We start from the raw sequence: 23497 nt of genomic DNA, 5'->3' as shown, positions 1-23497 counted from the left end.
ATGAGTACTTAATATTTCCACGTTCTTATTAATTGTACTTCATTAGTATGTTATAAAATGATGAATTATATGGTGAACAATATATTGCTTGTATATGAGAAGTACCCTTTGGTCGTCATTTGTGTCGCACTCCATTAAGATATTAACTGTAATTTAATTAAAGACACAAAATAACATGAACATTTTTATTAAGCAAAAGGAGCCCTTCATATATAGTATATGACCTCTTGTGACACATTATTAAAGCTTGACCTCAAAAGTTAGTTGTATTTTTTCTGAATTAATATTAAATAAAAATATTAAATGAATCAACATGTTGCATAGAATCACTATGGATAGTAATTACATGCTCCAATAATAAGAAATTAGCAGTAGGGATATATTACCGACCACCTGATCAGGACAGCGATACTGACATTGAAATACTGAGGGAGATTAGAGGGGCTACCAAAATAAAGAATTCTATAATAATGGGGGATTTTAATTATCCCCATATTGACTGGATACATGTCACCTCAGGAAGAGAAGCGGGGAGAAAATTTCTCAATGGCTTAAATGACTGCTTCTTGGAGCAGCTGGTGCAGGAACCCAGAAGGGGAGAGGCAATTCTCGATTTAGTCCTGAGTGGAGTGCAGGATCAGGTCCAGGAAATAACTGTTACCGGACCGCTTGGGAATAGTGACCATAATAACATTTAACATTCCTGTGGTGGGAAGAACACCTCAGTAGTCCAGCACCCTGGCATGTAATTTCATAAAGGAGAATTACACAAAAATGAGGACGTTAGTTAAACAGAAATTAAAAGGCACAATGACTAGAGCCAAATCCCTGCAAGCTGTTTGGAAACTTTTTAAAGACACCGTAATAGAGGCCCAACTTAAATGTATACCCCAAATTAAAAAACATAGCAAGAGACCTAAAAAAGAGTCACCGTGTCTTAACCACCATGTAAAAGAAGCAGTGAGGGACAAAAAGATATCTTTTTAAGAAGTGGAAGTCCAGTCCTAGTGAGATAAATAGAAAGGAACATAAACACTGTCAAATCAAGTGTAAAAATGTAATCAGAAAAGCAAAAAAAGATTGAGGAACAGCTAGCCAAAAACTCAAAAAGAAATAAAAAACATTTTGTTAAGTACATTAGAAGCAGGAAGCCTGCTAAAAAACCTGTGGGTCCCCTATGTGATTGAGCTATAAAAGGAGCAATCAAGGACGATAAAGCCATTGCGGAGAAACTACCCTTTAAACCTATCCTTTAAATCGGCTTCTGTACCTAATGACTGGAAGGTAGCCAATGTGACACCAATATTTAAAAAGGGCTCTAGAGCGATCCTGGCAATTACAGACAGGTAAGTCTAACTTCAGTACCGGGAAAATTAGTTGAAACAATAGTAAAGAATAAAATTGAGGCATGTAGAAGAACATAATTTGTTGGACAAAAGTCAGCATGGTTTCTGTAAAAGGAAATCTTGTTTTACTAATCTATTAGAGTTCTTTGAAGGGGTTAACAAACATGCCGACAAGGGGAATCCAGTAGATATAGTATACTTAGATTTTCAGAAAGCCTTTGACAAGGTCCCTCACCAAAGGCTCTTGTGTAAATTACATAGCCATGGGATAAGAGGGAAGGTTCTTTCTTGGATTGAGAACTGGTTAAAAGACAGGAAACAAAGGGTAGGAATAAATGATAAATTTTCAGAATGGAAAGGGGTAACTAGTGGTGTCCCCCAAGGGTCAGTCCTGGGACCAGTTCTTTTCAACTTATTCATAAATGATCTGGAGAATGGGGTAAGCAGTGAGGTGGTAAAATTTGCAGATGATACCAAACTGTTTAGGATAGTCAAGACAGAAGCAGGCTGTGAGGGACTCCAAAAAGATCTCACCAAACTGAGTGACTGGGCAACAAAATGGCAAATGAAATTTAATGTGGATAAGTGTAAAGTAATGCACATCGGGAAAAATAACTCCAACTATATGCACAGTATGATGGGGGCTAATTTGGCTACAACAAATCAGGAAAGAGATCTTGGAGTTATTATGGACAGTTCTTCTTCGAGTAGTGTCCCTGTGGGTGCTCCACTGTAGGTGAAGGGTCGCCCTGAGCCACAGATCGGAGCTTTGTAATAGCAGTTTCCCCTGTTGAGCCACGCATGCCCAGGAGGTGTCTCGAGCCCTTCCTGCCTCCTGAGGAGCGCGGCTCAACCCTCTCCCTTTCAGTTCCTCTTTAACCGTCCTTGTCAGCGGATGGAGCAGCCAGGAGCTCTCTGTCAGACTGAATTCTTTCCTCTTAGTTATTTAGGCATAGTTAGCTTCCTCTGTTTTATCCAAGTTACTCTTTCCTTGTTTAAAAAAAAAAACTAGAAATAGGAAAAATAGACTTAATTAAATCCCCCCCTTCAGGGGGCTTGAACTTACCTCAGATCGGGACTCCGGTGAACTGGCGTTCTCCCGCTTGTCAAAACAAGAGAGACATAAAGACATTAAAAAAAAGAAGCAAAACCACATAAACTATAACAATAAATATAAATATATTAATTTCAAGAAGGAGAAAGCCCGCAATGTCCGGCTCCTCAAGTTTTTAAATGTGCAGTCAATGCCGGGACCCAATGCCAGCTTCAGACGTTGTTTGGGGGAGACCCACTCTCCCCACAACTGTACCCACTGCAATTACCTAACGGCGAGAGCTAGAAAAGACCGTGAGCTCCACCTCAGAATGATTTTATTTGAAAAAGCTTTACAGCCTGCAGGGGAACAATCTATAGCGCGGCAAGAGCCTCCGCCGCCTTCCAGAAACATTCCGAGAGCGAGACCCTCTCCATCCCGCTCCCTTCCAGCCTCTTCCTCTCCCAGTCACAGAAGAGAGGCACACCAGGCTGGGAAGTCCCCTGCCACTAAGGCTTCGGGGTGATCCTCCCACTCCGTGCTGGCATCGGGGCGCTCAACAGCTGAGCGGCCCTGGGAGCGCTCTAAGCAGCCGGCATGGCATGAAAAGCCGGCGCCACTTCAAACCGCGGTGCCGTTTGAAACTGCGGCACCGCTTCCAGCCCCGGTGCCGCTTCAAGCCTCTGCGGCGCCGAAAGCTACACCACGGCTTAAAACTGCGGTGCCTCTTAAAGTCACGGCACCGCAGCAAAAGGATGGGCAGCTTCCGAAGCCACTGGCACCAGATGATGCTCCGCTGGTCCTGCCACAGCCAGACAAGCAGCCAGATGAGGCTGCTAGGGATCAGCCCCAACAAGAGACTGATCCATACAGCAGGCATCATTATCTGTGCCTGCCCTCTACTTCTTACTCTCCTGGGAGGTCTCCATCAAGGCAATCCCCTCCCAGGTTGATATCACCGTTGTCTCTTCACGACACTCCCCTTCCTGATGATGACCACCGCACGGTCTATTCCTCGCGACATCCGTCACCTGGGAAGGCTCGCTCCCACCAATATAGGGCTCTGCCACAACATGGCCCATGGCACCCATACTGGCTTTACCCACCTCCACCTTATCCACCGCAATGGGGACCGTGGGAACACTGGGAGCCATATGGACACTGCTCCCCACCTGGCTCCACCGCATCCCAGAGAAGTTTGCCCCGGCCCCAGCCCCTACCTCCATCAAGTTTTTCGGAGGACGAGGCGGAACGAATCTGACAATGACTCAGATACTCAGTCAGTAAAAGTCACACACTCTGATGCCCTTGATGCACAACCAGAGGACGCCGTAGTACCATCAAACACTGGAACAATTGATGATCTAAAACAGTTCCAAGAACTATTCAAGAGAGTAGCGACAAGCCAGAATGTCTCCCTGCAAGAGGTGCAGAAGAAACAATACCAATTGCTAAAGAATCTACATCGGACACTACATGGCAAGATTGCCCTACCCATAGACGAGGCAATCATGGAGACCTCAGAAGATCTGTGGAAGACGCCTGCATCCATCCAACCAACTAACAGGAAAATTGGCAAAGTACTTTGTCTCCTCAAAAGACAACGACTTTCTCTTCACTCACCCACAACCTAACTCACTAGTCGTGGACTCAGCACAACAACGAGCGAAGCTTCCACAATATAGGACAGGCAATGCAGACAAGGACCACAAAAAGTTGGACTCCTTTGGCAAGAAAATATACTCCTCTTCCACTCTACAACTCAGAATATCAAACTACTCTGCTCTCTTAGCAAATCACGACTTTGGCAACTACTCAAAACTGGGAGAACTAATGGCACATCTCCCCGACTCCAAAAGACCCATCTTAAAATCAATAGTTCATGAGGGCCATATGATTGCCCGCACCGCTTTCCAAACGGCAATGGATGTAGCTGACACTGCAGCCTGAGTTACAGCTACAGCGGTGGTGATGCATAGAGCTTCTTGGCTCCAGTCGTCTGGAGTTCCCCACTAACTCCAGCCCAAAGTGGAAGACTTGCCATTCGACAAGCAAAAGTTATTGGCAGGCACTACGGACGAAATGCTCCACAACAGGAAAAATTCTAAGTCCACACTTGCACGTTAGGTATGTGCACACCACCCTATAAACGCAGGCGATACACCCCATATAATTCATATAATCGATACCGGTATGGACAATACAATCGACCACAGAGGCCTTATGAAGACACCAGACCAAGACTGCGAGGTCCCAGAAGGCGACCCAACTAAGCCTGCCCACTGGCTACCCAACCATCTAAGCAGCAAATTTGAACATTTGGTCGAGGGCCTGCAAGACCTCCCTCACGATCTAGCACCACCTCAATACGGCCATCTATTCAACCACCGCTTGTGCGCTTTCCTCCCACAGTGGGAATCCATAACAGTGGACCTCTGGGTCCTAGAGATAATTCAAGTGGGCTATACCATCCCTTTTATTTCTATCCCCCTACCCTACCCCCTACCCCGTCCCTTTTCAGGGACCACTCTCACGAAACCCTTCTAAATAAGAAATCAATTGGCTCCTCATCATCAGAGCTATAGAAAGGGTTCCCCGAGAGTTCCACGAGAGAGGGTTTTACTCGAACTATTTCTTGACCGAGAAAAGAACGGGGTTGGAGACCTATATTGGATCTCCGCAAACTGAACAAATGTCTCAAGAAACAGCGTTTCAAGATGGTCACTCTCTCCGCAATCATTCCTGCGCTAGATCAAGGGGACTGGTTCGCAGCCCTCGACCTCCAAGATGCCTATTTCCATATAACCATCCACCCCTCCCACAGATGATACCTACGCTTTGCGCTCGGTCCAGACCACTTCCAATACAACGTTCTTTCCTTCGGCCTCTCATCAGCTCCGAGGGTGTTCTCGAAAGTACTAGCTGTTGTAGCTGCGTACCTCAGACAGCAGAACGTTATCCTATTCCCCTACCTGGATGACTGCCTTCCAAAGGGATCCTCATACGCCGAAACCACCTCTATGATTCATACGACCACGGCCCTCCTCAATTGTCTAGGCCTCCTGATCAACAAAGACAAATCAACGCTGCACCCGGTCCAAGATATAGAGTTCATTGGCGCACGACTGGACTCCGTTACAGCCCGAGCATACCTACCTTGGCAACGTTTTGCAACTATACAGGAAATTATAACCGGGATGCTCACAATGCCTACTACCACAGTACTTGCATGCCTCCGACTAATGGGACACATGGCTTCCACCACCTACGTAGTCCACCATGCTCGCCTACACTTTCGATGCTTCCAGTTCTGGATGGCGACCGTTTACATCCCATCACGACACCCTCGAAGCAAGAGAATTACTATCCCACCAAACGTGCTTGCATCCCTACCATGTTGGACCATGCCAAACAATCTTCTGGCAGGGGTTCCATTCCAACAAACCGAACCCACTATCCAAATTACCACGGATGCCTCCCTCCTTGGCAGGGGTGCACATATGGATAGCCGCAAAGTTCAGGGCAAGTGGTCCCCAAACGAGACACTCTTGAACATCAACATTCTCGAATTAAGAGCAGTAAAGAACGCTTGCGCACACTTTGCTTCCGACATCGCCAATCATACAGTTCGCATCCTAACAGGCAATATTTGCACGATGTTCTACCTAAACCGACAGGGCGGAGCCCGCTCCCTATGCGCGGAAGCTATTCGCCTTTGGAACTCGTGCATCCGCAACCAGGTCACTCTCATAGCATCCTATCTGCCAGGGGTGAACAATACCAGAGAGGATTCCCTCAGTCGAAACTTCACCTTAGACCATGAATGGGAATTACATACAGAGGTCCTAAACTCAGTTTTCCACCAGTGGGCACAGCCATCTATAGACCTCTTCGCTTCGGCCCAGAATTCCAAATGTCCCCAATTCCGCTCACGTGCGGGACTTGGCAAGCATTCTCTGGGGGATGCCTTTCTAATCAAATGGGCAGCCCCCCCTACATTACGCCTTCCCCCCATACCTCTCATCCCAAGAGTCCTACGCAAAATCCTGCGAGACAATGCCCTAGTCATCCTGATTGCCCCATCATGGTCTCGCCAAACCTGGTACCCATACCTTCACAAGCTAGCGGTCCAACCTCTATTATGGACCTTAAAACATCAGGACTGTCAATTTCCTCTCTGAGTACATCTCTCAGCAATAGCAGCATTTCATACCTCGGTGGACGGCTTCTCCATTTTTAACCATCCTATCACGAAGAGGTTCCTCAAAGGACTCCAAAATGTGTACCCACCATACAAGGCCTCACCCCCCCCTTGTGGGACCTAAATCTTGTTTTGGACTACCTGACCAGACCTCCCTTTGAACTGTTGGCAACAATACCACTTCACTTCCTTTTTATGGAAGTCTGCTTCCTCTTAGCCATCACCTCAGTCAGAAAGGTGAGTGAACTTGCAGCACTAATGTCGGAACCCCCTTACACAGTTTTCACAAAGGATACGGTCATACTTAGACCCCACCCGACGTTCCTGCCTAAGGTCTGTACAGAATTTCACGTCAACGAACCAATCGTATTACCTACCTTTTTCCCGAAACCACACTCTTCACAGAGAGATGTCACCCTGCATACTCTGGACATCTGGAGGGCTCTGGCCTTCTTCCTAGAAAGAACAAAACCATTTCGTAAATCTGAAAGACTTTTTATTTCCATCGCTGAATGATCAAAAGGGGCACCAATATCATCGCAACGAATCTCAAAGTGGATTTTGACATGTATAATTAAGTGCCACTCTCTAGGCAATAGACCGCTACAGCGCAGACCACGAGCGCATTCCACCCGAGCCATGGCTGCCTCTACAGCCTTTCTGGGCAATGTTCCCTTAAAAGACATTTACCGGGCAGCAACATGGTCTTCAGACCATACTTTTGCTAAACACTATGCTATTCTTCCACAACTCAAAAGTGATTCAGCAGTTGCCACAGCAGTGCTCTCTACCACTGCCAAACAATGACTCTGGCTCCCTCCAGCCTTACGTTGAATACTGCTTTGTAGTCACCTAGAGTGGAGCACCCATGGGGACACTACTCGAAGAAGAAAAGGGAGTTACTCACCTCGTGCAGTAATGAGTGTTCTTCGAGATGTGTGTCCCCATGGGTGCTTCACGACCCTTCCTACCTCCCCTCTGCTCGGAGTCAAAATTCTCGAGAGGAGACGAACTGAAAGGGAGGGGGTTGAGCCGTGCTCCTCAGGAGGCGGGAAGGGCTCGAGACGCCTCCTGGGCATGCGTGGCTCAACAGGGGAAACAGCTATACAAAGCTCCGATCTGTGGCTCAGGGTGACCCTTCACCTAGAGTGGAGCACCCATGGGGACACATCTCGAAGAACACTCGTTATTGCATGAGGTGAGTAACTCCCTTTTTTCTGAAAACTTCCACGCAGTGTGCAGCGGCGGTCAAAAAGGCAAATAGGATGCTAGGAATTATTAGGAAAGGGATAGAAAATAAGACCCAGAATATCTTACTGCCCCTGTATAAAACTATGGTACGCCCACATGTTGAATACTGTATACAGATGTGGTCTCCTCACCTCAAAAAAGATATTTTGGCCTTGGAAAGGGTTCAGAAAAAGGCAACTAAAATGATTAGGGGTTTGGAATGAGTCCCATATGAAGAGAGGTTAAAGCGACTGGGGCTTGTCAGTTTAGAAAAGAGGAGACTGAGGGGGGATATGATAGAGGTCTATAAAATCATGAGTGGTGTGGAGAGGGCCGATAAAGAAAAGTTATTTATTAGTTCCCATAATAGAAGAACTAGAGGACACCAAATGAAATTAATGGGTAGCAGGTTTAAAACTAATAAAAGAAAGTTCTTCTTCACACAGTGTGAAGGCTAGGACTATAACAGAGTTTAAAGAGAAGCTAGATAATTTCGTGGAGATTAGGTCCATAAAAGGCTATTAGCCAGGGGATAGAATTGGTGTCCTTGGCCTCTGTTTGTCAGAGGCTGGAGAGGGATGGCAGGAGACAAATCGCTTGATCATTGTCTTCAGTCCACCCTCTCTTGGGCACCTGGTGCTGGCCACTGTCGACAGACAGGCTACTGGGCTAGATGGACCTTTGGTCTGACCCAGTACAGCCATTCTTATGTTCTTATGAATTGTTATACAGAAAAGCAAACTTTAACTCAATTTTTGATACAGGCTCAATCATGGATTCTATATATTTTACTTAAATGTTGTTAGACAATTCAGTATGTTTAGGTCATTCATTTGCAGATGGTTATCCCCTTAAAATAGGTCAGACCAAAGCAGACTGTGAAGAACTTCAAAAGGATCTGAAAACTAGTTGTCTGGGCAACAAAATGGATGATGAATTTCAGTGTTGATAAATGCAAAGTAATGCATATTGGAAAACACAATCCCAGTTGTGTATAAAATGATGGGAACTAATTTGGCTGTTTACCCTTCAAGAAAGCGATCTTGGCATCATTGTGGATAGTTCTCTGAAAACTCAATGTGCAGCACTGGTCAAAAAAAGTAAACAATGTTGGGCATGATTTAAAGAAAGGATAGAGAATGAGGCACAGAATATCTTATTGCCCCTATATAAATCAATCATATGCCCACATCTTGTATACTGTGTGCAGATATGACCGCCCCATCTATAAAAAAGCTATATTGGCATTTGGGGAAGTTCAGAAAAGAGAAACAAAAATGATTAGTCGTATGGAACAGCTGTCGTATGCGGAGAGATTAATAAAACTGGGACTTTTAGCTTAGAAAAGAGAAGATTAAGGGGGGGATAGGGTAAAGGTCTAGAAAATCATGGCTGATGCAGAGAAAGTAAATAAGGAAGAGTTACTTATTTGTTCCCATAACACTAGAACTTAAGTGAAATTTTGGCCTTGATGAATTTATAGAGAATTAGTTAATCAATGTCTATTAGCCAGGATAGACAGAAATGGTGTCCCTAGCCTCTGTTTGTCAGAAGCTGGGAATAGGAGAAAGGGATGGGTCACGTGATGGATCTTCTGTTGGTTCCTCTGAGGCACCTGACATTGGGCACTGTCGGAAGACAGGATACTTAGGTAGATGGGCCTTTGGTCTGGATCAGTGTGGCCATTCTTATAGAATTGTAGAATCAGAGAATATTGGAAGGGACCTTGAGAGGTCATCAAATCCAGTCCCCTGCCCTCTCGGCTGGAACAAGCACCATCTAGATAATTTCTGACCAATGTCTGTCTAACCTGCTCTTGGAATCTCCGTCACTGGAGATATCTATACCCTATTCCAGTGCCTAAGCATCCTAATGGAGTTTTTCCTAATGTCCAATCTAAACCTCCTTTGCTGCAATTTGAGCCCATTGCTGCTTGTCCTATCATCAGAGGATAAGGAGAATAATTTTTCACTTTCCTCCTTCTAACACCGCCTTTAGGTACTTGAAAGCTGCTGCCATGTCCCCTTCCAGTCTTCCCTTTTCCAAACTAAAGAAACTAAGTTTTTTCAGTCTTCTCTCATAGCTCATGTTTTCTAGACCTTTAATTATTGTTTGGCTCTTCTCTGGACTTTCTCTAGAGGGAAATAAGACACCTTTGCCAATGGGTTTTTCTCTGTGTTTATTTTTATTGATGAGGTCTCTTGATGAATTTTGAGTAATATGTAGAATAAGACGAAAGGAGCATAAAAGAATGGCAAATATGAATAATGGAAGAATTAGGCAAGATTGTGTGTGTCTTACACTCGTGCGCATGTGCGCGCGCACACACACACGGCTTGATGAACCATGGTGAGATCTACTCGCCAGCCCCGCATCGCGCATGCGCCAGACTGGCACTGCACATGAGTGCAGCACCAGTGATCGGGCGACCAGCTGAGATCTACTCGCCATGGGTGAGTAGATATAGCAATTTGTCGAGCCCTGTGTGTATGTGTATATAAGTATATATATTCTGCTACCTAATATACAAAATAAAAGGCTAGAATTAAAAAATATCTTGAAAATGTAAAAAATTAAAATCTTGTAGTTATATATTCAGGTTCTTACTTGGGGACAATTTATAAAAGTGTCAGTGGTTTACTTGAGAGTAAGCACAATACATGGGATTATTTGAAGGATATTTTAGGATTCTGTCCTGGGGACAATTTATAAAAGTGTCAGTGGTTTACTTGAGAGTAAGCACAATACATGGGATTATTTGAAGGATATCTTAGGATTCTGTCCTGGGGACAATTTATAAAAGTGTCAGTGGTTTACTTGAGAGTAAGCACAATACATGGGATTATTTGAAGGATATCTTAGGTTTCTGTCCTGAAGAATTTACAATCTATCTTGTTATATAAATGTGAAACACATATAATTGACTCTCAGCTTGTCAAGGCTCAAAAGTGGGACACCATATATGACAGACTTGAAGTATTCATATTGGGAACCTTTATACTATGTGTGATATATTCTTTTGATACTAATTATCTAATGTGGAAATAATTTGGAAAAAGGCTAGTTTGTCCCTCAGTGATGTGTCCCTGTTTTCAACTGTGGGGTTATGCATGTGCACCATAGTGATAAGTCTTCAGATGTATTATGAGCTTTTTATAAAGAAGATGGTGAACATTTGTTCCCCATATCTAATGAAGTAGGACAAGAAGCAGTGGCCATGGTCTGCAGCAAAGGAGATTTAAGTTAGGCTGTCTAGACTGCAAGCATCTTTCGAAAGAGGCTTTTTCGGAAGATACTTTTGAAAAAGCCTCTTTCAAAAAAGAGCGTCTTAGGACTACAACCAGTACTTTCGAAAAAGCAAGCTGCTTTATCGAAAGAGAGCACCCAGGCAGTCTGGAAGCTTTCTTTTGAAAAAAGCATAGTTTGCATTACATAGCGCCTTTTTTTGAAAGAGCACTTTTGAAAAAGGAGCTTTTCCTTGTAAAATGAGGTTTTCTGTGGTTGAAAAAAAACTGCCGTGTTCTTTCGATTTACTTTCGAAAGTACATGGCAGCAGTCTAGACACAGGGCAAGTTTTTTTGAAAAAAGGCCACTTTTCTTAAAAAACAAAAAAACAAAAAAACAAAAAACAAAAAAAAAAACCCTGTAGTCTAGATACACCCTTAAGTATTAATTTCCCCCCCAACTCTGCAAGAATAGTTAAGCTTTGGTATAGGCTTCCCATAGGGATTGTGGAATTGGAAGTTTCTAAGAAGTGTCTAGCAGACATCTGTCAGGGATGGTCTAGGTATATTTTTGATCATACCTCAGCATGAGGGGCCGGGTTTATGAATTCTTGAGGTCCCCTATATTTCTATGAATTTGTGAATTTTTAACAATAGAATTAAACTTTTATGGCATATTAGGGGCTAAAAAACCTGACACTCTTCAAAATAGAGAAAATTTGAGAGCTGTGCAAATAGCATACTTTTTCTTTTTCTTCTTTTTTTTGTGTTATGGAAATAACAGGTATTACTCTATTCTTGGTGGTGCTTTTTGGGATAAACAAAAAGAAACACTGCCCTCCCCAAAGTACTTAATACAGTTTCACATCATGCTGTGTCCAATTATAACACTTTTTTATTGTTAGTATGAAATGTTTTTCCTCTCTCCCCTCAAAACAGGCAAATAACTTACTATTCCCCAAGCAAGCAAGTTTATTACATACTAGCTTATGCTTGGAGTTGTGGCAGTTGTTCTAAATCTTTTCTAGGTGGGTGGTTGTGTGATTAACCTATTCGGCTTTTAAGTAGTCCACAAAGTTAATACCCTTTCCATACTTCCTAATCAGGATAGCACAAATGTTAACTTCCTCTACTAGATAACTGAAATGTATTAATCTTTCCCTGCTCAAGGAATCCAAGTTACTCTAGTTTGTTCTATAATACCTATTTGTTCATCGTTGTTCATTCCCTCTTCACACACTCTTCTGTCCCTTTGAAAAATGCACTGATGTGGGACTGCTTTGGGGTGGGCAGAGAGAAAGCCTAGAATAAGTGATAACTTTGGCAAAAAACTAAATAAAACCAGTGTAAAATGTTTGTCTGAGATACTACTTAAAACGATCTTGCCTCGCTTGAAGAAGATAGGTTATTCAGTTTTAGAATTAAATGGACCTATTACCTAGAAGAATATTTCCATGTACTTTTTTGTGTCATGTACAAAAAGGTGAGACAACATTGTTTGCAGATAGTCATACAGAAGGCTGTTCCCTAATTTCAGTTATCTAAAAATATGCTATATTTTGTTTTGAACAACTCTCTCATATTTGGGACTTTGCCATAATACTCTGTGGTATCATAAACATTTAATTCCAAAAAAACCCCATGAAAGTGTGGCACTTTAGTTATAAGTACCATAATGAGAAAAGAAAGGGTATCTAACTTGTATTAGTAGGTAGGCCCACTGCTCAGTGAGGAGGGAGAAGCAGTAACAGGAAACTTGGAAATGACGGAGATGCTCAATGACTTCTTTGTTTCGGTCTTCACCGAGAAGTCTGGAGGTGTGCCTAACGTAGTGAATACAAGGAGAGAGAGGGTAATTTTAGAAGATAGGATACACAAAGAACAAGTTAGGAAAAAAATCACTTAGGAAAGTTAGATGTCAGCAAGTCACCAGGTCCTGATGAAATGCATCCCAGGATACTCAAGGAGCTGATAGAGGAGGTATCTGAGCCTTTAGGTATGATCTTTGAAAAATCATGGAAGACAGGGGAGATACCAGAAGACTGGAAAAGGGCAAATATTGTGCCCCTCTATAAAAAGGGGAATAAGAACAACCCAGGAAACTACAGACCGGTCAGTTTAACGTCTGTCCCAGGGAAGATAATGGAGCAGGTAATTAATGAAATCATATGCAAACACTTGGAAGATAATAAAGTGATAGGGAATAGCCAGCATGGGTTTGTGAAGAATCAGTCATGCCAAACTGATCTGATAGCTTTCTTTGATAGGATAACGAGTCTTGTGGATAAGGGAGAAGCGGTGGATGTCATATACCTAGACTTTAGTAAGGCATTTGATATGGTCTCGCATGATATTCTTATTGATAAACTAGGCAAATATAACTTAGATAGGGCCACGATAAGGTGGGTGCATAATTGGCTGGATAACCGTAGTCAGAGAGTTGTTGTTAACGGTGCTAAATCCTGCTGGAAAGGGATAACAAGTGGAGTTCCGCAAGGGTCAGTTTTGGGACCTGTACTGTTAAATATCTTCATCAATGATGTAGATATTGGGATAGAGAGTACGCTTATTAAGTTTGCAGATGATACCAAACTGGGTGGGGTTGCAACTTCTTTGGAGGATAGGGACATAATTCAAAATGACCGTAGCAAGTTAGAGAAATGGTCAGAGGTAAACAGGATGAAGTTTAATAAAGAGAAATGCAAAGTGCTCCACTTAGGAAGGAACAATCAGTTCCATACATACAAGATGGGAAGCGACTGTCTAGGAAGGAGCATGGCGGAAAGGGATCTAGGGGTCATAGTGGACCACAAGTTGAATATGAGTCAACAGTGTGATGCTGTTGCAAAAAAAGCAAATATGATTCTAGGTTGTATCAACAGGTGTGTTGTAAGCAAAACTCGTGAAGTCATTCTGCCGCACTATTCTGCACTAGTTAGGCCTCAGCTGGAGTACTGTGTCCAGTTCTGGGCGCCACATTTCAAGAAAGATGTGGAGAAATTGGAAAGGGTATAGAGAAGAGCTACAAGAATGATTAAAGGTCTAGAGAATATGACCTATGAAGCCAGGCTTCATGAACTGGGCTTGTTTAGTTTGGAAAAAAGAAGATTAAGGGGGGACATGATAGCGGTTTTCAAATATCTAAAAGGGTGTCACAAGGAGGAAGGAGAAAATTTGTTCCTCTTGGTTTCTGAGGACAGGACAAGGAGTAATGGGCTTAAAGTTCAGCAAGGGAGGTTTAGATTGGACATTAGGAAAAAATTCCTAACTGTCAGGGTGGTCAAATATTGGAATAAATTGCCAAGGGAGGTGGTGGAATCTCCCTCTCTGGAGAGATTTAAGAACAGGTTAGATAGACATCTGTCAGGGATGGTGTAGACGGAGCTTGGTCCTGCCTTGAGGGCGGGGGGCTGGACTCGATGACCTCTTGAGGTCCCTTCCAGTCCTATGATTCTATGTATTATTTATCGCTATACAGCAGGCCAACTCTTCAGCCAATGACAGCCTTGAAAAATCAAACATTTTTTCAAAAATGCCAGCAGCCATGGCACTGATTAAATCACATCCTTTGAGTTCCACACAGGCCAATCTCTAACATTTGTTTAGTTTTATCCTCATGGCCAGTTACTAAACTTCTCCACTTCAGTATGTAACATCAGGTCAAAGGCCATGAAAATAGCAGTATAGTTTTCAAATCCTTACAGGGCATATTTTAAAAAATTACAATTTGTTGCATCTTTTGTCTTGTCATCTACCATGAATAATTTGCTCCTGATATTAAATTAAATTGATTTGATTTTTACAGTTTTCAGAATTAAAATTTTAACACCTATTAAAATAATGTATTCTGTTTTCTCCTCAGAATGTTATCTCTTTTGTAATGTAGTCAGAATATAATTTGTGTTTATTAATATCTTAAGTCCTCAATTGACATAATTTATGTAGTTGGTGAATTTAAAACAAGAAAATTTCAAGAGTAGTTTAACAATAAAGCATTTATAGTACAGTAACTAAAATATTTTGGGCCTTTCATAATAGTAATGTTTGATTAAAACAATGCAAATCCACATTACATACACTAGTACTTTTACTTTTTCCTTTTATGTAGGCAATTGCGTTACCTCCTATTGCTAAGTGGCCTTACCAAAATGGGTTTACTCTTAACACCTGGTTTCGTATGGATCCATTAAACAATATTAATGTAGATAAGGATAAGCCCTATCTCTATTGGTAAGTAACTTATACATATTTGTTTTCCTTATTAAAAAGTTAATTTAAAAATAGTAGATGAAGCTCTTTTTGCCAGCATTTCCACATTTTAATAATTTTTACTTTGTTAGAAACTTCTCTAAGATTGCCTGTGCTATTTATTTCCTAATATTTGAAATGCAACAACGCAAGCAATATTCTTTTTATATCAACTATAAGAAACAGGTTAAATCTATGAATGAGAGAAACAGCCTTGGTTTCTTTGAAAGATCTACAGCATGACCAAATTCTCTGCATTACATATTTCATTGTATGTTCTATCTTTCCCTTCTACTTTCTGCTACTATTGTATTTAAACCACAAAGATTGCTTATTTAAGTGTTAGAATGGTCAGAAATATTACACATCTCATTCAGTATGTAGGTCTCCCCCTGCCATATGTACACTCACCACACAAACCCACAAGAAGGCGGCTCCTACAAATGTTTTTTTCCTTACTGATCAATCGATCAAATATTACTACATGCTTAATTTTTCTGCATATTACAGATAACTATAAAAGGGAAGTTCTAATGTTGTTTCCTATCTATCCTCACTTTGCATAGGTTTATAAAATATCAGAAAAATGTAATATTTGATAAATCAGATATAGAAGAGGGCACAATAGATAGATAAAATTAATTTTCTCATCCAGAATGTGATTGGCATATACCCTAATCTTTTCCTTAAGATCAAGCTATTCCCATCCATCCTACTGTCTCTCAAAGAAAGGACTAGTCATCTTGTCTGAACTTGAGCACTTGTACAAGCATTTGTTCCCCAAATAATTTTCATGTAGTTTTACTAGCTATGCCCTTATGCATAACAATGTTGCTTATGCTCATTTATCTATCTGCTTGCCTTTCTGGTTCATTGTTAGGCTCAATTTAACATAGGGACTCATGACTTCTACTCAGCTGAACTCTTTTTGAACTAAAAAAGCAATGAGGAGGCCTGTGGCACCTTAAGGACAATCAGATTTATTTGGGCATAAACTTTTGTGGGTAAAAATACACCTGACAAAGTGTTCTTTACCCTTGATAGTTTATGCCCAAATAAATTTGTTAATCTTTAAGGTGCCGCAGGACCCGTTTTTACAGACTGAGACTAATGCAGCTACCTGTCTTTTTTTTTTTTTTTTAAACTGTACACCACGGAGAGAGCTTATCAACCTGATTTTTATTTTGTTCTATCAGCGAGGGATAAACCCACATTCAACACTAATAAGCATGAGTGGGAACACTTAACATGTTTCTTGTATCCCTGTCAGATTCCACTCTTGAGAATAGACTAGGGTTAAGTAGTCTAATTAGAGAATTAAGCCACATCTTGACTTCCTGGAAGATCAGTGCTATGGCAGTTGATCTTCTGCATTCGATTTAGCAGGTCTAGTAAAGACCTGCTAAATTTAACACTGCAGGTTGCCCCTGTCAGCACTAGTACTCGAACTCCTTGCGAAGAGTAAGGGAAGTAGATGGGAGTGTTTCTTGCATTGACTTTCTATTTTTTTTTGTCTGTTGCTGGAACTGTGTATCTTAAGCCGACCTTCCCCTGTAGTGTGGACCTGGCCTTAGTTTTTGACTGTGTAAGAATGCTAAGTAACTTATTCAGATGTAGCATTGAGAGGCATCAAATACCTCAAAGTTGAAGAATCTTTCAGCTGACCAGTGTGCTCTGGGAATACAATACTTTCTGTGGAGAAAAAATATTTTATAGGTATATGTTCAAAGTTAAATTGGAATTATGGGATTAGATTGTTTTGCATTTTATTACTATTATGTACTTTCAGTGTTTAATTAAAATGATCTATTAAAATTTTGTGTGACTGCAATGCCTATATATCCAGGACAACTCTTAAACTAGTTTCTGCCCATTTTTGCTTTGGAAAAGCTTAAAACCTTGGCATGCAATCTGAAAATGTATTTTCTTTAATATTTCCTTACTAAATGAATTATTATTTTGTCTTAACTATTTTTATTATACTTTTAATTTCAGTCTTAAAATATATTGCCTTAGGTCTCATTCTCAAATATACAGCATGCTAATGGCTTTGCTATGGAGAAGTGGCACAATTAAAAATAGTCTAAATAGTAAAATGGGTGAACAAGAGTGCCTAGTTTTAAAGGAGATATTGATAGAATAGGCATCACGGAAACTTGGTAGAATGAGGACAATCAATAGGACACAGTCATACCAGGGTACAAAATATATCGGAAGGACAGAACAGGTCATGCTGGTGGAGGAGTGGCACTATACAGGAAAGAAAATGTAGAATAAAAAATATAGAAAGTAAACATTTTAAATGAGCCAAAATGTTCCATAGAATCTCTATGGATAGTAATTCCATGCTCCAATAATAAGAATATAGCAGTAAGGATATATTATTGACCGCCCGATCAGGACATTGATAGTGACTATGAAATGCTAAGGGAGATTAGAGAGGCTATCAAATTAAAAAGACATGGTAATAGTGGGGGATTCAACTATCCCCATATTGACTGGGTACATGTCACCTCAGGACAGGATGCAGGATACGATTTCTTTATGCCTTAAATGACTTCTTCTTGGAGCAGCTAGTTCTGGAACCCACAAGGGGAGAGGCTATTCTTGATTTAGTCCTAACTGGAGCGCAGAATCTGGTTCAAGAGGTAAATATAATTGGACCACTTGGAAATAGTGAACATAATATAATAAAATTTAACATCTCTGTGATGTGCTGCTGAGTTGTTTTCCCCAAAACTGTGGCATTTAATTTCAGAAAGGGGAACTACACAAAAATGAGGAAGTTAGGTCAACAAATTAAAAGGTACAGTGACAAAAGTAAAATCTCTTCAAACTGCATGGAAACTTTTCAAAAACAGCATAATAGAGGCCCAACTTAAATGTATACCCCAAATTTAAAAACACAGTAAGAAAACCAGAAAAGTGCCACTGTGGTTTAACAAGTAAAAGAAGCAGTGAAAGATAAAGTGAAAGTCGTATCCTAGTGAGGAAAATAGAAGGACCATAAACTTTGTCAAATTAAGTGTAAAAATATAAGAAAAGCCAAAAAGGAGTTTGAAGAACAGCTAGCCAGAAACTTAAAACATTTTACTATTACTTTAAGTACATCAGAAGCTGGAAGCTGGTTAAATAACTAGTGGGGCCTTTGGACGATCGAGATGCAAAAGGAGCACTCAGAGATGATAGTCATAGCAGAGAAGCTAAATAAATTCTTTACTTCAGTCTTCACAGCTGAGGATATTGGGGAGATTCCCAAACCTGGACCATTCTTTTTAGGTGACTCATCTGAGGAATTGTCCCAGATTGGGGTATCATTAGAGGAGGTTTTGGATAAACTTAACAGTAATAAGTCACCAGGACCAGATGGGTTCTGAAATAACTCAAATGGCAAATTGTGGAACTAAAAACTGGTTTGTAACCTATCCATTAAATTGGATTCCGTACCTAATGATTGGAAGATAACTAATGTGACACCAATATTTAAAAAGGGCTCTGGAGGTGATCCTGGCAATTACAGATCAGTAAGTCTAACATCAGTACTGGGCAAATTATTTGAAATTATAGTAAAGAATAAAATTGTCAAACATAGAAGAACATAATTTGTTGAGCAAAAGTTAACATGGTTTCTGTAAAGGGAAATCATGCCTTACTAATCTGTTAGTTGTTTGAGGGAGTCAACAAACGTGAGGACAAGGTGGTCCAGTGGATATAGTATACTTAGATTTCCAGAAAGCCTTTGACATGGTCCCTCACCAGACCCTCTTATGTAAAGTAAGTTTTCATTGGATAAGGGGAAGCTCCTTTCATGATTGATAACTGGTTAAAAGACAGGAAACAAAGGGTAGGAATAAATGTAAGTTTTCGGAGTGGAGAGAGGTAACTAGTGAGGTCCCCCAAGGGTCTATCCTGGGACCCATCTTATTCAACTTATTATAAATGTTCTAAAGAAAGGGGTAAACAGTGAGGTGACACAATTAGCAGATGATACTAAACTGCTCAAGATAGCTTCAAACAGATCTCACCAAACTAAGTGATTGGGCAATAAAATGGCAAATGAAATTTAATGTTGATAAATGTATCATAATGCATGTTGGAAAAATAATCCCAACTATATATACAATATGATGGGCACTAATTTGGCTACAACTACTCAAGAGAGAGATCTTGGAGTCATTGTGAAGAGTTCTCTGAAAACATCCACTCAGTGTGCAGTGTAGGAGAAAATGCAAATAGAATGATAGAAGGCATTAAAGAGAGAATGACAGAAAATATCTTCTTGCCTCTATATAAAACCATGGTACGCCCACATTTTGAATACTGCATGCAGACGTGGTTGCCGCGTTTCAAAAACGATATATTGACATTGGATAAGGTTCAGAAAAGGGCAACAAAAATTATTAGGGATTTGTAATGGGTCCCATATGAAGAGAGATTAAAGAGACTTGGACTTTTCATCTTAGAAAGGAGGAGACTAATGGAGGATATGATGGAGGTCTATAAAATCATGACAGGTATGGAGAAAGTGAATGACAAGTTATTTACTTATTCCCACAATATAATTAATAGGCAGCATGTGTAAAACAAACAAAAGCAAGTTTTTCTTCACTCAGTGCAGAGTCAACCTGTGGAACTCCTTGCCAGGGGATGTGGTGAAGGCTAGAACTTTAACAGAGCTCAAAAAAGAGATAAATAGATTCATGGAGGTTAGGTCCATCAACAGGAATTACCATTCCTACCCATCATGGCTATCTCTAACCTCTGTTTCTCTGGAGGTGGGTGATGGGGGAGGGATCACATGAGGATTACCTGCTGTGATCCCTCCTTTTGGGGCATCTGGTAATGGCCACTGTCGGCAGACAGGATAATGGGCTAGATAGATGGACCTTTGGTTTGACCCAGTATGGCCGTTATGTTCTTAATTTGAAAATAATTTCAAAGCACGCACATATCCCCCAGTCTTCATTAATACAAAGATCTAGTATCTTTTTGTTTCCTTTAGGATGGTTTTCAGTAAGGATAAATGCAAGGTAATCCAATTGGGAAGGAAGGATCCATTACTCATACAAATGGGAAACGACTTCCTAGTGGACCACAAACTAAATATCAGTCAGTGTGATACTGTGGCCAAAAAAAAAAAATCAAAACCAAAAATTATTCTGGGATGCATTAGCTAGGAGTGTTGGAAGACAGACATAAAAAGTCATTCTTCTACTCTGTGCTGATTAGGCCTCAACTAGTGTATTGGGTCCAGTTCTGGACTCCACAATTCAGGTAATATGTGAATAATCTGGAGAAGGTCCAGAAAGGCGCAACAAAAATGATGAAAGGTCTAGAAAACAGGACCTATGAGTAATGACCACATGTCCAATTTTTAAAGGGCGTGTCCTGTATTTAAGCCCTCCTGAAGGTTCCCTCCCCCCCCCTTTAAAAAAAAAAAAGTAGGACAGTTGTCCCATTTTTCCTCTTTTTTTCCCCCTCCCATCAGTACTGGTGGATCCTGGTTTTGGACAGGTATTTGGTCACCAACTGTATACCCACCAGGGGTGAATTTGTGGGGATCCAGTGGCTCATGCTTTCTGTTTGCCCCTTTCACCATCCTTTCCATTTCCAATTAGCACTGGCTATTTGCTGTGGAGGTTGGTGAGTGTGTCCTCATGGTAGTCAATTATGTGTCATCTCTGTGGCCCACCTTTACATACTTACCCTCTCACTGTTCCCTCCCTGCAATGCCCCTACTACTCTAATTCTGCTGCTGTTCCATACCCCCACCAGTGGATGTATCTTGCTCCCAGCACTGTGTGGACAATAAACCCCAGTCAGATCATTCAGCTCACTAATACCCTGGCTGGCAGGCTCCTTCCTTCCCCCCACTCCCTCTGCCTAGGCTGGCACCCAAATAAAGCTCAAGACTCTGTGTCTCAGGGTGCTGTCTAGGAGGAGCCAAGCCCTGCATGTGCCAAATTCTCATACAATTTGGCATGGGGAAGATCTCTGCCCCTCAGCTAAGCACTTCAGTGGCAGAGAGGAAGCTATTTCCAGCCTGGTTGTGCCCTGACCTCGAAGGCTCCACAGCAGTTCCCCAGGCAGGAGCATAGCACCCTCTTCACACCCTACATTCTGCCCCCAGGGCCTACAGCTGTGGCCAACCTGCGGCTTGCGAGCCACATGTGGCTCTTCCTTCCGCGGAACAGCTCGGGAAGCCCTCCCTGCGGCTCAGAAAGCTGCCCCTGAAAACGTCCCTCTCTTCTCTGCTCCCTGTGCTCATTGGGGCAAGGGAGCCATCCGGAGTGGCTATTAAAGATGGTGTCAGCCAGCGGGAGCCTGATGTGGCCAAAAAGCCTCTAAATGTGTTTTCTTAAAGGGGCACTCTTTTTGTTTTTTTTTTTTCTTGCCAACTTTGCCCTGGCTGTTTGCGCTGGATCCACTGATATCTTGGCTCTTTGCCCAGAATAGGTTGGCCACCCCCGGCCTACAAGGCTACTCTGTCCCCTAGGCAGTTCTCATTAATTGCCATTGAACTCACTTGAGTAAGAGTAATTTTACCAGGTGTCCCATATTCAGCATAGGGATATATGGTCATCTTATCTATGAAGGAAGAGTGAAAGAACTGGATTTTTTTAGCCTGGAAAAGAAAAGTGTGACAGGGGACATAAAAGGTTCTTACAAGGAAGAGGGTGAAAAATTATGCTCCTTAGCCTCTGATGATAGGACAAGAAGCAATGGGTTTAATTTCAGCAAGGGAGGTTTAGGTTGGACATTAGGAAAAACTCCCTGTTAGGATAGTTAAGATCTGGAATAAATTGCCTAGGGAGTTTATGGAGTTTCTATCATTAGATATTAAGAGTAGATTAGACTCTATCAGGGATGGTCTAGACAGTGCTTGGTTCCTGCCATGAGTGCAGGGAACTGGACTCAATGACCTTTAGAGGTCCTTTCCCAGTCTGATATCTATGATTTACAATTGGCTTATTGTGCTTGCATAGTTCTTATAAATAATTCACACATCTCAATATTGCACTGGCATGCACACCTAATGTCCACTTCTTGTGAATTTATTTTCTAATGATTCTGATGCAATCAGTGTCTGAGAAGATGTTGGTTTCAACTCTGATTATTAGTTTTCCGGTACAGCTGCCAACTGCTGCTTGTATGACTTTTCTGATTTAGAAGTCTGTATTTATCTGTTTCTGGTATGGTACAATCATGTGTCTTAGTTCCTTCTTGTTACAGCTGTACATTTCTCCTGTAATATCTTAGTATGTTATCATAATAGCTCTGAACTTGTAGCTACCATCCTTGCTGATTGCCAACCTTGTGTTGCTCTATCATTGAGGTCTGTTATACTCTGAAACACAGATAGTGGATTTACCCTCCTGTAGTTGCTTTAATGATCTGTGAACCCTCTGAGAGTTGCCTTCATTTTCTTCAGTATCTGTTCATGTTCTGCCTGAGTTGATACTGCTATTATCATGTCATATTCTGTGTTATGGATTCCTGAAATAACTCCATATGTATCACTATTTCTTTGTAGAAATACTTTACTGGTTACCTATTCTTCCAAAAGGTAGATGAAGAAACTTGTATCTGTGCCACAGTGTACTGAAAGTGAATCATTCAGATGACTCTTAGCTAATGTAACTTCCCTATATCCATCTTTTTTATCTTGTATAGTGAATATGCTTTTTACGAGCTTCTTGACACTGAACATCTTCCACTGTGGGGTGGATCAATACTGTCCCAGTATAGCCTTAAGATCTTTGGTATGCCAACAAAGCCTAATCTTTTTATTTTTCTTCAGTTATTACCACATTGTTAACTCATGAAGTGGGTGCATTCCTTTTGGCTATGACCCTTTCCTTTTCTAACTGCCTGAGTGCATCTTTGAGTGTGTCACTACAGAAGATATATATCTGCAGCTGGGCATGAGAGGTTTCTGATGGATTTGTATTTGAGATGCTTTCCATAGAATTATCTTGTTCCATCAATACTGCTGGATATTGCTCAGGTCCTGGGTGCCTTCATGAACAGCATGTGTATTCCATATATTAGATGTAGTTGTGTACAAGTTGTGTACTTTCCACAAGTGGTATTATAGGTGTGTGATGCTATTTCTGCACTATGTACTGGGGTGTGATTTCTAGCTCACGTATGCATACTTATGCTAACTTAGTGAGAATTTGTGTGAGTATAAACAGTAGCATAGCCACAATAG

General features: G+C 41.4%; 1 protein-coding gene across 16 annotated transcripts in view; it reads left to right on the top strand.

Annotated features, from left to right (window-relative positions):
• The window catches only part of NBEA (neurobeachin), a 748862-nt gene that overhangs the window by 97331 nt on the left and 628034 nt on the right, over positions 1-23497 (top strand). For all 16 annotated transcript variants that reach the window (XM_075919178.2, XM_075919174.2, XM_075919172.2 and 13 more), the window contains exon 5: positions 15143-15264. In XM_075919178.2, coding sequence (XP_075775293.2) covers positions 15143-15264 — 122 coding nt within the window. The remainder of the gene's footprint in view (positions 1-15142; positions 15265-23497) is intronic.

The sequence above is a fragment of the Pelodiscus sinensis genome, chromosome 1 (genome assembly GCF_052426305.1).
Source record: "Pelodiscus sinensis isolate ZL-2025 chromosome 1, ASM5242630v1, whole genome shotgun sequence".
NCBI lineage: Eukaryota > Metazoa > Chordata > Testudines > Trionychidae > Pelodiscus > Pelodiscus sinensis.
This window is presented reverse-complemented; position numbering and strand designations above follow the sequence as displayed.